Here is a 16,212-nt window from a genome sequence, read left to right as displayed (position 1 = left end):
GAGAGAAAGATAAGACATATATTATGAGCGCGACGAAATGACGATGAGTCCATGACTATAAGGAGCTACACATGTATAAGATAAAGAAGAAAGATAAGGCAAGTATGAAAATTGTTGATGATAAGTTAAGTCTAAAGAAGTTATAGCCCACATGACATGATGTTCCTATAAAGCTAAGGTCGTTATCATTAATCTATTGATGTTGATCCTTATATACACTCACCTTATGCTTGTTCCTTCAAGGTGAGGCAGAATGTTATGAATGCGCCATAATGAAATCGGGGGTCACGACCTTATGTCACCCCGATAAAGTATGATTATCTATGAGTTTCTATGCATGCATTATGATGAGTTATGATAAGCCTACTATGATGAGTATATTGTTATGAGCATACTATTATGAGCATATGATGATATTACACCGCGCCATATACGGGCGGGCGATTTATACACCATGGCCGGATGGCATGGGCGGCGCCTACTAGTGGACGGCATGAGATGATACCCGGACGCGGGAGGCACGGACGCGGGCTAATATTATTGATTATCACACCGCACCTATATGGTCGGGCGACCTATACACTTATGCATACATGACATGATGATGTTTATGAGAGTAAGCCATCATGCACTATTTCTTTTATGATACATCGTATGAGTTGCTCCTCATTTGATGTCTCCCTATTTCATTGATGTTCTATTATTGTTTATACCTTACATACTCGCACAATATTCGTACCGACGTCCTTTTCTTTGGACGCCGTGTTCATGCCCATTGTAGACGTTGCGCATCCATAGGAGCTATCGGTAGACATACGAGCCCTCTCTTATTCCGAGGGTGCTATTTTGAGCGATCTTTTGTGTATATATTTTGGGCACGACGGGGTCTGTCCGTCCTTATGTCTAAGTACTCCAGTAGAGGCTCGTAGATACGCAGTGTGGGTAGTATGGTTCCATAGTCTTCTTGTATATATATATATATATATATATATATATATTATTTTGATAGCCGAAGGGCTTATGTTTACAAAAAAAAAAAAAAATGTTTCAAATGTTAATAGTTTTCCATGATTATGTGTATATAGAATGAATGGGATCGATAAGTAGACATGAGCGGTGTTCGGTGGTTAGCCCCGGATACCCGTCATGGCCCGTAGTTCGGGTCGTGACAGCCAAGTCATTTCGCTAAGAAAAGTAGGCTCATCTTCTTATCAAGTGACTTGGCAATCCGTCTTAATTGGGTATAGATTACAGATTGCTCTATAGTGTTTATGCTATCGATTAAAGTTGAAAGGGTTGACGAACGTCATATTACGCACAAAAAGAAGGAAGTTAAGGTATGTTTATAGAAATAGTCAAATAACCAAAAATCAACAAAAGAGAGCTTAGCAGAATATTTGAAACCATCAAAAAAAAAAAAAAAAAAAAGAGAGTTACAAGTTAAAACGTAGGGAGTTTTTAATGTAACAATTGAATACTTCTGTCAAGAACTAAAGCTTTCAAAGCGGTAATCACTTATCAAAAGTGAGTTCGAAAGCTCGTGTTGTTCGTTTTTTGAATCATTTCTCAATATTTCTTGTCCTTTGATTTTTGTTATTATTTACTCTCTCTTGTGCTTCGCTTAGTATACTATTGTGTTGTTGCTACCATTTCCTTTTCCTATTTGACTTGCTTTGTTATTGCTATATTCGGTCGGCCTATCGGAAAAGCCCTTTCTACCTCCTGCCAGAGTGGGTAAGGTCACAGACACCTATCCTCCTCCTCGTCTCACTTCGTGAGATTACGTTGAAGACGTATTGTTGTTGTAGTTTACTAGCTTTCTTTTTGTTTTTTTAGCGTAAATTTATAATTTTGGGGTTCGTGATAAAGTTCGCAATATATATATAACAAACGAGACATTCTAGTATCATAAGCATTCTAATGTGTTTCTTTTGTAAAGTATTAAAAGGTAATAGAAGGGCATCAATATTTATTCGTTAATGAGAAGAATTAGCGTGATTTGGAACCGATTCTGTCACTGACTCAACTTTTTTATGGAAATAAAATAAAGACAATTCAATAGTCTTATAGAAACATAATTTTAATTATACTTAATTAATTAACTACAAGATTAATATGCTCTATTTACTTAAAAATAACAGAAGTACCGAACTGGAAAAAGGGGAAAAAAAAAAAAATACCGAACTTAATCGAACCAGTAATATTACACCCTGGTTAAAAATGGATATGTATTGGTATAAAAAGGGTGGGTCGTTTCAAATGATTCCAAAGAGATGGCGTCTCACTGCTACACAGCAAACTTGTTCTTTTCTTCATCATCCATTCTTGGTAACCATAGACTCACTCACTTTGGCATTCCCTTAGCTTACCGGACTTTCAGTCACGATGCAAAGATTAATAGGCGGCTTTCTTTATCTTGTTCTGCCCTGCCGTTCGACCTTTCTCCTCCTCCCATCGACCATGACCTCCTCGTAAGTATGATATCAAATTTTACACATTGTTGGATGAATCCTAGTTGTTGTTTCTTGATGTTTTTGACTTGGTAATTCTTGATTCTTGAAAGTCAACTATGTGAAAGAAGGTTGATTGTGGGCTTCTATCACAGCGTAATTATTTCTTTCCACCTCCTTTTTGTGTATTTTATGTAATTAGCTTGTTCAATCTACTAGGAGTATCTTTCTGTGTAAGTATGTCAGTACCAAATATTCACATTATTGAATGAATCCAAGTTGTTTATTAGTGTTTTTGATTTGGTAGTCCTTTTATTCTTGAAATTCAATTGGTATAGCATGTGGGAACAAGGTTGATTGTCACCTTTTATCAAAGCATAATCATTTGTTTTCCAATTCCTTTTTTTTTGTATTTTATGTAATTGGATTGTTCAATGTACGATTTTGCTGTTTATTTTGGATTATTAATCATAAAGCTTGGAACACTGAGTAAACTAGTGAATCTAATAACAAAAGTTGTACTAGCGGTCGAAGAGCCAACGCTCACTGAGGTCTGAAATCCAGTAGTGGGGATACTAGCTTATTCTTTCCATGTGTCAAAGTCTTGGTGAAGTGAGTTACCCGATACTTGGATACCTGTTGTGGTCAGAGACAGAGGCGAATCTAAGATTTCTAGAATATGGGTGGCCACTTAACAAAGAAAGAAAAAAAATAAAAAAAAAAGTAGCAAGTGGGAATTGATCCCTAATCCTCTAGGTAAATAACTCAACATTCAAGCAAGTGCACCATTCAGCCTTTTTGGAGCATGGGTGCCAACATTTAATATTATGTCAATTCTAGAAAATATATACATAAAATATCTAGTTTTACGGGGAGACCATGGGTTCATGTGCCCCGTAAATTACATGTAAATTTGCCCTTGGTTGGAGGTAGTAGGTACCCAGGACTTGGTTGTGGTGCACTTGCTGATCCGGACACCGCTCTTATTGGAAAGAAAAACAGTATAAAGTTACCAACTTTCAGAACCTCACCAAAGGAAACGCATTATTTTTTTCAAAAGAAAAAACAGATACTCCATGTAATAAAGAGGGGTTTGGGGGAGGGGGGATGGCTTGTGGGTAATTGGTGCCCTCCAGCCAATGCCTCCATTTACCCTGCTTGGGATGTCTCACTTCAGGAGGCAGTTAGACTTAAAATACTTTTTTTTTCTGAACAATGAGGATACAAGAAGGAAATGTTGTTATGCCTCCTAAATGTTTCCTGATGAATAAGTGGAGGATGAGATTCAGTGACCTCATGCTTTACATGCTTTCATTCTTGGTCTCCTAACTCTTTCTTCTTTTGCTGCCTACAGGATACTATGACAGTTGCCGGGGCAAAGGTATCAGAAGATGGGGTAATAGCAACATTCGATAATGACGACGAGGCATTAGATGCTGCCGAGAATGGCGTCGCGGTGTGTATCTAGTTTGAATCAGGTTTTCTTGGTAATTTTAGTTTTTTTTTTTTCCTGTCACAAATTTCCTTGTCTTATGAATTTCATCTGTTGATTAAAAGATTGTAATGGTCCAATTTTTTCCCTATCGTATGTTGCTGTTTTTACTGTGATATCTGGAATTAAATCTGGCTTTGTGAAGGAACTTGAATACCGCTGAGATTAGTCTTAGCGACCTGATGATATCTTTCATTCTGTTCTAGGTTGTGGATCTTTCACACTACGGTAGGATAAGAGGTAATTCATCCACACATTTTCATACTGGAAATGGTTCCTTTTTCCTTTTATGAGACAAAAACTCAGTTTAATCTAAACTATATATGTGGAGGAATAGAGATTAGGTTAGTTGTTTAGTATATCTAAAATCCATTATCCACATTCCTCTTCGGTTTTATGCTTATTTCGTAGTACAATTCATGTGGATAATGGATGTCAAATTTATGTTTAACATTTGTTCTCATGCTAGCTATGTATTATGGACCGACTGGAAATAGTTTTTTCTCTTTAGTTGGAAATATTTTGGAGGCTACTCATTCATAGTTGTTGTTTCAGTGATCTATGTTTGTCTTTTCCTTTCACACAGTTAGTGGAGAAGACAGGGTTCAGTTTCTTCACAACCAAAGTACAGCTAACTTTGAAATTCTTCAGGAAGGGCAGGTATTTACTTGGTTTAGGCCATTCTATGTTGATGAAAATAGCAAACTCCAATGGTGTTCTGCTCTTTATATTTGATGTCTTGATTGTAGGGATGTGACACTGTTTTTGTGACACCAACTGCTAGAACCATCGATATTGCCCACGCCTGGATTATGGTAGTCCTTCATAGTTCCTTTCTGAGAATTGGTTTCTCGTGCCTAAGCTTTCATATGTTAAGACTATTATTGAAATGCATCTTACATTTCACAGAAAACGGCAATCACATTGGTGGTCTCTCCAATGACCAGGGAAAGAATAACTGATATGCTTAAGAAGTATGTCTGAAACTGGCATGCTTTTGCTCTGGAATGCTCTTGCTCTTGCTTATCTACGCTTGAATAGTTTTTTGGGGCCTAACCAGTTGTGTTTACAACTTTACATTCCTTACCTGCTGATTTAACAATATGTCATACTTCTATTCATAGGTACATATTCTTTGCAGACAAAGTTGAAATTCAAGATATTACCGAGAAAACGTCCTTGTTCGTATTTGTAGGGCCTAAAAGCAACCAGGTAAGAACTGTGTCTAGTTTAATCATCAAACAGAGTGATACTATTTGTTATCTTTTCGTTTCTCTTAAAAGCTAAAACTAACTTTTGTATGTAATGGCTTACAAACAGATAATGGAAGCTCTGAATCTTGCTGACATAGTTGGACAACCATATGGATCACATGAGCATTACAGTGTAATTGGATTCTTCCCTCTCTAGTTCATCTTCTGGACAATTAATTAACTTTCTCTCTTATTTTAGGTTTCAGTTTTCACCAAACTTCGCGTCTTGAAGTAGATGCTGAATCACCCTAATTAAATTTAATATGGCATACATACATATATATGTCAACAAAATATGAAGAACCTTAGACCTTTTTGGTTTATATTTGAACTGTGTGATTATTTGATACTCCTTCCGACCCATATTGTTTGATCTACGTACTATCTTAGTTTGTGCAAGATATAACTTCTTTCCTCAAATTGCAAAGTCCGCCAATCTTAAAAAAAGGTCGAGTTAACATATCATGATATCACTTCCTATCATTTTGTATTTAATGTGACTTCTTCATGCTCTTTTTGATCCGGAGGGAGTATTTACTAAACTGATGGATATAATAAGTTATTTCTTAGATTCCATTAAAGTACAAGTCACACAAAAGGGATCACAAACTTCTCAAGGTAGGGGTAAGGTTGTGGGAATACACTGGGTTTGTTGTTGTAACCTAACCAAACAACTATCTTGATAACAAAAAGATTCAATGTAAAAAGGTGATTAGATTGTGTTAAATATCCAAACTTGAACAATGATTTCCAACGTTCTTTTCTCTTTTTCAAAGGAGAGCATTGCTTTTGAACACATTGAAATATTCAGGTTTCATTGCATGATTAAGAAAAATGAGTATTTATCTATTTAGTTGTCATTTCCAATTGCAACCTCTTAAGTCAACCTTGTGCACGTTCATGACTGTTCTTGTATTGTCAAAATCAACCTTCTCAATGTAGAATATTTTACAGTTTCTCTGTCATTTGTCTGCAATATCCGCAATTGATGTCCATTCTTACCACTGAAGTACTTGCTTGCTAACTTCTCTCCTGTTTAGCTTCTTCTGGTGTAGTTGTTTTCATGTCCTATATGTTGTTAGATTAATTGCAATATCTTGCACATATCATCATGCCTTAGCTTTCCAAGAAATAAGAGGTTTAACATTTTACTTTTTCTTATGAAATTCATTAACATGTGAAGGTAAATGGAATGCCAATAACTGTGGGAGTAGGAAATATAATCTCTGAAGAAGGTTACTCACTACTGATGTCTCCGGCTGCTGCTGAAACGATCTGGAAAGGTCTTCTAGGTCATGGCGCCATCCCAATGGGTTCTAATGCATGGGAAACTTTAAGGATACTTCAAGGTAATTACAGACAAATTGGTTTTATCTCTTTCTATTGTTAGTATTCCAGATAATATCTTCTCTCGTGGTCATGATTCCATTGTGTTCTTCCCACCTGTTATGCTTTAGGTTCATGTCCTCAATTTTCAAACAATCAACATCCTGTCTAATGTAATTCCCAATATTGATCCAGAAAGCTTCGTGTCTTAATTCATGCAGGAAGACCTGCCCCTGGTAAAGAGCTGACGGATGAGTTTAATGTTCTGGAGGCTAATCTGTGGAATGCTGTTTCTCTGAATAAAGGTTCCGGAGCTCCTATTTCTGTAGCTATGCTTCCTTCTGTTTATGGTTTCTCAAATATGGGAAATTAATTTCAGGGTGCTATAAGGGCCAAGAAACCATTTCTAGGCTTGTAACTTACGATGGCATCAAACAGAGGCTGTGGGGAATACGTACATCATCGCCTGTGGAACCTGGTAGTACTATCTCAGTCAATGGGAAAAAGGTTTGAGCTTTTCTGATTTTCCAATTGATTGTTTCAGTCCCTATTGTAATAGCTACATTGTAAGAAATTGTATGTTAGCACATTAACCTGTTTCATTGTTCTGTCTTGCAAATAAAATGCATAAAAAATAAATAGTGCCTCATTGAAGAATTGTCTAAGACTACTATAATTGTGATGAACAGCAGCCAATACATGGCATGCCCCTTTTGTCCTGTTATTTTATAGATCCTAGTATGCTCATTTGGAAGGAATTACCAGAATGATGGTGCTATGAACTTTGGCAGGTTGGCAAGGTGACGAGTTTCACAACAGGTAAACGAGCATCTCAACCCCTCGGACTTGGCTATATTAAGAGGAAAGCTGCTTCTGAGGGAGACACTGTAATTATTGGTGATGATGTTGAGGGTACAGTTGTGGAAGTGCCTTTTCTCGCTCGTCAAATCCCTCCATCATAGAGCTCAATATAGGCAGCATGATCACTGCTCTCTGTATCAGCAAATGCAGCATACGTGATATTGCCTCCAAAGAAGGCTTATATGTTTAGCACATCGACAGTGTGACATCTGCTATCTAATTTGAGAGTTTGTCCCATTGATGGCTCTATTAAAACCTCCCTGGAAGACCTCGTAAAGCCATTTGCCAGTACTCGTGAGCCATAACCTTTTTCTTCATTGAAGTTGTGCACATGCTGACCCCTCAGTCCTCCTACAGAAGAAAGCAAATCGGGGGGCTTCAGTACCTACACATGACACTATAGGGGTGAGTGGGGAAACGATTCTCATGTAACAGATCTTTTTAGTATTTTCACGAATTTACCCATCCTCTTAGCCCCCCTGAACAATTAACGTGGTGATTTTTTAAAATCATAAAGCCAACAGTTTTTATTTTCTATGATTTTCTTGATTGAACATATACTGATATTGTAGGAAACCTATCAGGCATCTTATCAACCAGAGGCATTTTCTCTTGCCATTTCTTTAAGTTGGTCAAATCCTTTACCCTTGAACTAAGTTTGGGCAATTCACAGTAGTGCCGTTATTTTGGGGTGGTCTTTAATTTTTTCCCATCAAAATGAAGCATTTTAACTTTTCCTTTGCCTAAAACCTCAAAGTTCTGGGTTCGAATCCCTGCTCAGGTAAAAATTAAAAAAAAAAAAAATCGCTAGGCAGAGTTTTGCATGCAAACAGTTTTGAATGCAAAATTCTGTCTTGCGATTTTTTTTTTTTTACTGAGTTGGGATTCGAACCGTAATCTCGGGGTATTAAGCGAAGGGAAAAAATTTAAAGACCACCAATTTGAGGGACAAAGATTAAAGACCACCCCAAAAGAAGGATAATCCGCGCAAGAAAGAAAATGACAAGTTTCTCCTTATTAGAAATTGATAATCGTGCCCGGTTGATTGGAAATTGTCCTCCATTTGGTTCGGAATTTAACTAATATAGTGCATATGATAATAGATTGAAATATGACAAACAAACTAGATTGAGGCCATGTGGAACTTCTTAAATAATGGATCTCAAATTTGGCCAAGGTTAAATTATGATTTTGGGACTAGAGATGTTAGATTAGATCATGTACAAGGATAATTACTACACATATTCAAACATCATTCCCCTCTTCTCTTGTCCTTCCGACTTCCCCAAGACCAAAAGCAAGAGGTGTTGATTAACATTTTTCTGTTTTCTTTTTTATTGTGTAGCTTTTAATAGTACTATAAATTGGTACGTCAAAAGGAGATATGGCTTCTGCTAAAATGTGAATATGACATTGGGAGACGATTTGCCTTTGAGTTCGAATTTCCCCCCGGGGGGGGGGGGGTGCATGTTAGAGGACAAAACTTTATCAGTGGAAGTCTTGGTAGAAAGTTTGAAAAGGCTTAAGTGAGATCCATTCTTTCTGAATAAAGGATAAGAAATTGTTTTCAGTTGGACTACCACCAGCTAGCTATTTAAAAAGTGAAAAGGTTTTGATGATACTTCTATATTTCGTTGATGTTTTTTTTTTTTTCCTTGTACTCCCTCATTACAGTCCGATTATATTCAGATTCGCGGCGTAAGACTCATTCGGAGAAAGCGCTCCCACCAAGAATTTTTTCATACCTGGAAACGAACCGAGACCTACAGTTAAGGGAGGAGCGACTACATCCGCGTAAGTGGGCATAAATACCGAAAATTGAAAAACAGGACCGAACCGAACTTCAAGAAACCGAAACCGAAAGAACCGAACCAAACTAGTTTGGTTCGGTGTTTGGTGTTCATTTTCAAAAAACCGAAACCGAAATTGCCAAACCAAAATTTAAACCGAAATTTATACATTATCAAAAAAAATTAAAATAGTCCAGACCCATTAAGTTTAAGGCCCAAAAAATCCAATTGTAATAAGCTCTCATTTGCTTTTGTATCCCTAATTTTCCACTTCAGTTGAGAAAATCAAACATCCTTAACAAAGAAAGGTGACTAGAATGTGTTTTTAGGATTAATGTATGTCCTTTATGTGTTTCCTTAATTATTCTTACTGTATGTATATAACATCTAGTAATCTTATATTATGATTATGGTTTTCTGTTTTCATGTATCTTATTTGTTTGATTTTGATTTTAATTTGTTAGTTTTGTGTTTTGTTGCTTTTGAGAATATGAATTAGTGTAAATGGAATCACTTCTAATATCATATCAAAAAAATCGAATTGAAAAAATCGAAACCGAACCGAATCAAACTTCAAAAAATCGAAATCGAAAGAATCGAACCGAACTAGTTGGGTTCGGTATTCGGTGTCCACCTTCAAAAAATCAAAATCGAAATAGCTAAATTGAAGTTTGATAAAATCGAACCGAAGAATTGAAGAACCGAACACCCATTCCTAGCTTAGTTATATTTCCTTAAGGGGTCGTTTGGTAGAAGGTATAAGCTGGAATATCCCAGCACTAATTTTTATACCATGTTTGGTAGAAGGTGGGATAAATTTATACCATGTACCAAACATATGTAAAAAAATTGGTGTTGGATATATTATACCTTCTTATCCCACTTATGCTGGGATTATTTTAGATGGTATAAAATAATCCCAATAAATGGGATAAATTAGTCCCGGAATTATAATCTCGGGATAATTTTGACTATCTACCAAACGACTCCTAAATGTTATTACGCAAGTACTGACAAACTTTGCGTCAACATTGTTTTTCCAGCTGTAAATTGGATAGAACTCCTTTTTTTAGCTACTACTAGTAGCACCACTTATTTTGGGCCTTTTTCTCATTAATCCCTTGATGAGGTCAGAAAGGCAAAAGCATAAAAGTCAAGACGTCAAGACTGACCAGTAGCACTGCAGCAGTGAATCCGCAGAGAGAACAAAACAAATCAGTGCGTTTCCTTGCAATTTCATAAGCAAATAATCATCTCAAAGTCATATTCCTTTTTGTCTTTAATTAAAAAAAATAGAGAAACAATCATCAAAATAGAAAATTAAAAATAAATGATAGTAACGGTTATCGGTGCTGCCGGTTTGACTTTAATTACTTAAACAGAATCAGAAATCAACCTGAGGATATCATCATGTACTAATGAATCTGTCATTAATGATTTAATAAAAATTATTTTATTTGACTTTCAAGAAAAAAATACAAAAACCAAAATTAGCTGGAAAATGTAACAAAACTTATTTTGTACGTAGCAACAATGCAGAAGGTAAGCAAACATCTTTTTACCTTTTATTTTAGTGAATGACATCTAGCCAATGACTAGAAAATCTTTTACTAAATTTTGATGTTTCTAGGAAATCACCTAAATATTTCTTTATTATCAAAATTACATTATCCCGACTTGTCATCTATCTTCTTGATGCACGTTCCTATTTGATTCTTCCTTGTCAGATAATTTATAAAGTCAGCCGCCTTTAAGAAATATTAAGATTCAGAAACAGAAACTGAACCTAACCTTTTGACTCTGTTATATGCATAACCCCACAACTACAAGACTACACAGATAGATCATCAATCATCATAAACACTTTTTGGGTTCATTTAAAAACACAAGAAACTCCATTAAAAATGGTTTCTTGAATCAAAAGATCTCATTTTTTCTTTCCTGTCTAAACTCCTCTGTAGGAGATAAATAGAGAAGTAAAGAACTTAGGATGAAGGGTCATATGTGGATTTTGTGTTTGTTGTTCTCTTTATTTTCTTTGGTAATTTCCATTTCTTCAGCTCAAAATAGCACTAACTTGTCTGCAACTTGTCCTTTAGATTTTGGCTATGTTTTGACAGTCCCATGGTCCAGTTCTAACTGTCAAGTTCTGAATTCAACTCCTCAGCTTTCCAATGGTTCTGATATTCCTTCATCAACCAAAGGCCAGTGTTGCCAAAACCTTTTGTCCCTTTTTGGTGTTGCTATGGCACAACACCTTAAAGAAACTTCTATCTTCCACTTACCCAATTTAGAAACTTCTGTTTCTTGCATCCAAGAATTCCAATCCAAGCTCAACTCTTTGTCCTTGCCTTCAAATCTTACCTCTTTCTGTTTTGACCCTTTTCAGTTTGTCATCACACCAAACATTTGTGCCTCAATTCAGACCATTCAAGATTGGAATAAAAAGTTGGGGCCCTCAACTGTTCTGGATTCTGGTTGTAGGTCTGATCTTGAGGATTTAACTGCCTGTGATGGTTGTGTAGCTGCTGGATTTAGAGTTCAGCAACAGTTAATTGCAATTGATGGTAATGCATCTCATTCCACTGATTGTTTTTACTTCACCATTTTGTATGCTGCTGGTATTGTCAATGAATTTGGTCCTGAAAGTACTGGTGCCATGTCATGTATTTTTAGTATTGATTTGAAAAATAATAGTTCATCGAACAAACGACATTTAGCTCTAATCTTTGGGTTGGCTGGAGCTGGCATTGCAGTACTATGCATGTCTTTAGTGTTGGGATTGTATATCTGGTGGAACAAAAAGTGGAGGAAAAATGATGATGTGGAAATGGAAGATACGGTGTCTACTAGGCGAAGAATGAGGCCTAATACTGCTGTTTGGTTCAAAATTCAGGAGCTTGAAAAGGCAACAGATAATTTTTCACAAAAGAATTTTATGGGGAGAGGTGGATTTGGAGTAGTTTATAAAGGAACTTTAGCAGATGGAACTAATGTTGCTGTCAAAAAGCTTATAGAATCTGATTTTCAAGGAAATGATGAGTTCTGCAATGAGGTTGAGATTATTAGTAACTTGAAGCATCGTAATCTTGTATCACTTAGGGGTTGTTGTGTGACTGATGAAAATCGGATTGAAAGTGGGGAGAGTGAAAGATACCTCGTTTATGATTACATGCCCAACGGGAATCTTGATGACCATTTATTTGGTGTAAATCAAGGTGGAATAGTAAAGCAACCATTGACTTGGCCTCAGAGAAAAAACATTATTTTGGATGTGGCAAAAGGACTAGCATATCTGCATTATGGGGTAAAGCCAGCGATTTATCACAGGGACATTAAAGCTACTAATATTCTGTTAGATTTAGATATGAGAGCAAGAGTGGCTGACTTTGGGTTGGTTAAGCAAAGTAGAGAAGGAGAGTCTCATCTTACTACTAGAGTGGCGGGTACGCATGGCTACTTAGCTCCTGAATATGCTCTTTACGGGCAATTGACTGAGAAGAGCGATGTTTATAGCTTTGGAGTTGTTATTTTGGAAATAATGTGTGGAAGGAAGGTTCTTGATTTCTCTTCAGGATCGCCTCGTGCTTTTCTGATCACAGATTGGGCTTGGTCAAAGGTAAAAGCTGGAAAGATAAATGAAGTCTTGGATAATATCCTAGTAAAGAGTGAGGATTCAGTAAGTGCAAATCCAAGGGCTATAATGGTGAGATTTCTCCTCGTTGGAATATTATGCGCTCACGTGATGGTGGCCTTGAGGCCAACTATATTGGATGCACTGAAAATGTTAGAAGGAGATATTGAGGTTCCTGAAATTCCAGATAGACCAGCACCTCTTGGACAACCTTCATTTTATAATGCTAATGGTAACACATTCAGCATTTCACCAACTTTGAGTTGCTTGCGACTCCCAGCTGGAGACATGCTCAGGTAACAATAGGTATTTGGAAAATAGAGTTGAAATCTTGGCCGAAGTAAGAATTTCTTCCAATAGCCTTAAGCTTTTGACAGTCTTCTTAGGCAAACAACAGATTTTCTTTTGCTTTCCATTTCTTAAGAGGTATATCAGACTTTGTAAAAATTAGTAAATAGCTGATATTCCTCTTTTATATAGCTAGCCATGGTGCCTTGTGATGTATGTTGCAGTCTGTAAATTCATATATATACATGTTTATATTTCAAAGTTCTTGAGATAATATCCCCACCATACTGTTCTTGCCAAGGAGACACAGATTGTTCAGTGCCGGTAAAGGGTGAGTAAAATTTCAGTTATAGAGAAACAAACAACTTTATATGCTATGCTAATTGTGCTTCTCTGATTAATGTGGGATCTTGTACAAGCTTTATTAGTTCAAATGCAAGTAATGTGTAGAATTCAACGTTTTAGAGAAAAAACTTTGTGGCATCTACATTGAGAATTCAAGTATTGTATACGTTATTAGTCCATCCTTTGTAGGAACTACCCGTAATAACAAATACTTCTTACTTTTATCGTTTTTTTTTTTGGAAAAAAGTTGGCTTCGCGCTTGTTTAGTCACAAGAAATTGTTAGACAGTGCAACTATAAATTATGTAACTCAAAACCATTCATGGATTGAATTTCATTGGTAAATATTGTGCCCCTCTGAACTCTGTTTTGCAACTATTTACCAACTTATGCATGAATTCAGGAAAGGCTGCTAATTAAACATTGTATAAGCATTAGTTCCATCTTCAAATTAAAAAATCAACTGTGTTTCAGATTACTAATTAGTCACATCAATAAACCTCTTTAGTTTTTACATTTAGCTTTGTCCCCATTCTCTGCTGACTTATTGTGAAACAAATAAGAAAATAACAAGTGCCATGTACTCTTATTAATTTTCATATAATGTTGTTTTTGTTGACATGCCTTGTTTCGACTTAAACACGAATGCTGTTCTTCCATAGTCTCGACGTGGAGCCTATTTTTGCCATTTACAATGAATATTTTCTATGGATTAAACTGGTATATTTTATTGATGCACAAAATATTCAATTTTTAAATGATTGTAGGTCGTCAACAACCAACTTAAATTTTCTGTACTTATTCACTACTCGTAAATGCTTGTTATAGTTAAGTTGTATTGAGAGAATACGGCTTTATCAAGCAACTAAGATCACCTCGGCTAGATATATGTGTAATTCTTTGCTTGAAAAGTTTAAAAGTTGTCTAGATTCAATTTCAAACTACACTAAGATAAATGTTTGACTCCAATAACTTTGCAAGTTGAAAGTAAAGTGATATCTTTTTGGAGTAAAGGGCATCTCACATTCTCACTTGGTGAATTTTCTCTCTTTCACAATTGAGGTGGAAGCCATTCCCTCCCCTAATATAATATTTTCTTTTAAGTGATATTTTCGTTATCCAGCCTTATAGATGGACTTAGCTTTGAGGTAAGCTCTCTAGGACAATGCCACCTTAGTTGTTTTTTCAGTTTTCATCATTGATATTCCCGTTTATATTTGTAGGTGCTATTCTTCTTCGTCTTACTTCATTGCATCAAATAGCCCCAATTATCCATTTATGCGTTCATGTGTATTTTTCAATCTGTGTTTCATATTCCACGGGTCTACTGAAATTATTTACTTGAAGGAAAAAAGAAAGATATATGTAGCAAAGAGGGGTTTGTATGGTGAAGTTTCACTGACATAAATTAGGAAACTCTTGTCGAAAAGACAACAATCATAAAATGAGTGTGAATAAATCTGAATGATTATATATATAACAAAATCTTAATACTTATTCAATGATTTTTGTAAAGTAACATTTGGCCACAACTCCATCCACTTTTACCACTAATCAGTGTCACCACTTATCCTTACTGCAACAACTTCCAATCACCACTCTAGATTGCCAACCATGACTATCAGTCATTACCACCACCATTAGCAATCATTATAATCCATCATAATTATCAATTTCCACCATTAACTGTCACAATCAATCACCACTATTAAGAACTGCTGCCAGTGATAAACACCACTATTAAGCACCACTATCAATCATAATCACTACCAGAGGCGTATCTAGCCTATATGGTAGGGGTTCAACTGAACCCCAACCTTTCGATGCGGAGCCTAAATTTATGTGTAAAAAATTATTAAAATTGTAATAAATAGTAGATATGAACCCCTAACTTTAAAAATATAATGGGTTCAGTGCTAAAAATCTTAAGATTGAACCCATAAAATTTAAATCCTGGATCCGCCTCTGATCACTACGTACTATGTACACACAACCACTCTCAGCCAGCACCACAACCAATTATTGCCCGCCATAATCGATACCACAAATACTACCGGGGATGATTTTATATGTTAAATTTGGGGCACATGAACTCATGGTCTCGTTGTAAAACTAGGTATTTTATGTATATATTTTTAAAATTGGTATAATATTATATGCTGGCACCCATTCTACATGAAGGTCAAATGGTGCACTTGGTTGAAGGGTTAATCCAAAGGATTAAGAATCAATTTCCACTTAATACATTTTTTCCTTCCTTTTTTAGTGGTGCACCATGTTTTAGAAATCTTAGATTCGCCTCTAAACACTACCATTCACCATTGCCACCACCAATCACCATATATATTTTAAAAATACTTTGTTGATATACTGTTAAATAAATTAGTATTTTGCATAATTTTATATATATTATTTTAAAAATGAATAACATTTAGATGTTGAAAAGAACAATCTTAATTAGTTAGTCTTAATATAATATTTTAATATTCAGATGTGTATTTAAATTTGAATATCTTAATTTTAATAGGCATGCATTTTGGTATTAAAAATGTATTTAAATTCATAAGTGTTAATTTTAATAAAAATAAATAAGGCCTAAATGATTCTACTTTTGTAATCTCACCCCCACATACGGCATGTTTTTGGGATTGTTAAACTTGTTAAAATGATTATTAAAGCTTCTGGCATATTAAAATTTAATTTACATATATTCGATGTTCATATCATAATTAAATAACACATATTTAATTTTAGAGACTCGAACTACTACTTGT

General features: G+C 35.6%; 2 protein-coding genes across 4 annotated transcripts; both read left to right on the top strand.

The window, feature by feature from the left end:
- Positions 1-2,219: 2,219 nt before the first annotated feature.
- LOC132064585 (putative transferase At1g60990, chloroplastic) lies at positions 2,220-7,917 on the top strand. Of its 3 annotated transcripts, XM_059457616.1 has the most exons (12): positions 2,220-2,471; positions 3,805-3,906; positions 4,149-4,182; positions 4,529-4,602; positions 4,692-4,757; positions 4,852-4,916; positions 5,067-5,154; positions 5,263-5,328; positions 6,379-6,544; positions 6,743-6,826; positions 6,901-7,028; positions 7,313-7,917. In XM_059457616.1, the coding sequence occupies exons 1-12, from the start codon at positions 2,274-2,276 to the stop codon at positions 7,481-7,483; spliced, it is 1,242 nt and encodes a 413-aa protein (XP_059313599.1). In that variant the 5' UTR covers positions 2,220-2,273; the 3' UTR covers positions 7,484-7,917. The 3 variants fall into 3 exon arrangements, with proteins under 3 accessions (XP_059313599.1, XP_059313601.1, XP_059313600.1); XM_059457618.1 differs by lacking the exon at positions 2,220-2,471 and having other exon boundaries at positions 3,821-3,928; XM_059457617.1 differs by lacking the exon at positions 2,220-2,471 and having other exon boundaries at positions 3,839-3,937.
- A 2,960-nt stretch (positions 7,918-10,877) lies between these two features.
- Positions 10,878-13,399, top strand: LOC132064584 (probable receptor-like protein kinase At1g11050). The gene has a single exon (XM_059457615.1). It carries the CDS (start codon positions 11,163-11,165, stop codon positions 13,104-13,106), a length of 1,944 nt encoding a protein of 647 aa, XP_059313598.1. The 5' UTR covers positions 10,878-11,162; the 3' UTR covers positions 13,107-13,399.
- Positions 13,400-16,212: the final 2,813 nt, after the last annotated feature.

The sequence above is a fragment of the Lycium ferocissimum genome, chromosome 7 (genome assembly GCF_029784015.1).
Source record: "Lycium ferocissimum isolate CSIRO_LF1 chromosome 7, AGI_CSIRO_Lferr_CH_V1, whole genome shotgun sequence".
Lineage (NCBI taxonomy): Eukaryota > Viridiplantae > Streptophyta > Magnoliopsida > Solanales > Solanaceae > Lycium > Lycium ferocissimum.
This window is presented reverse-complemented; position numbering and strand designations above follow the sequence as displayed.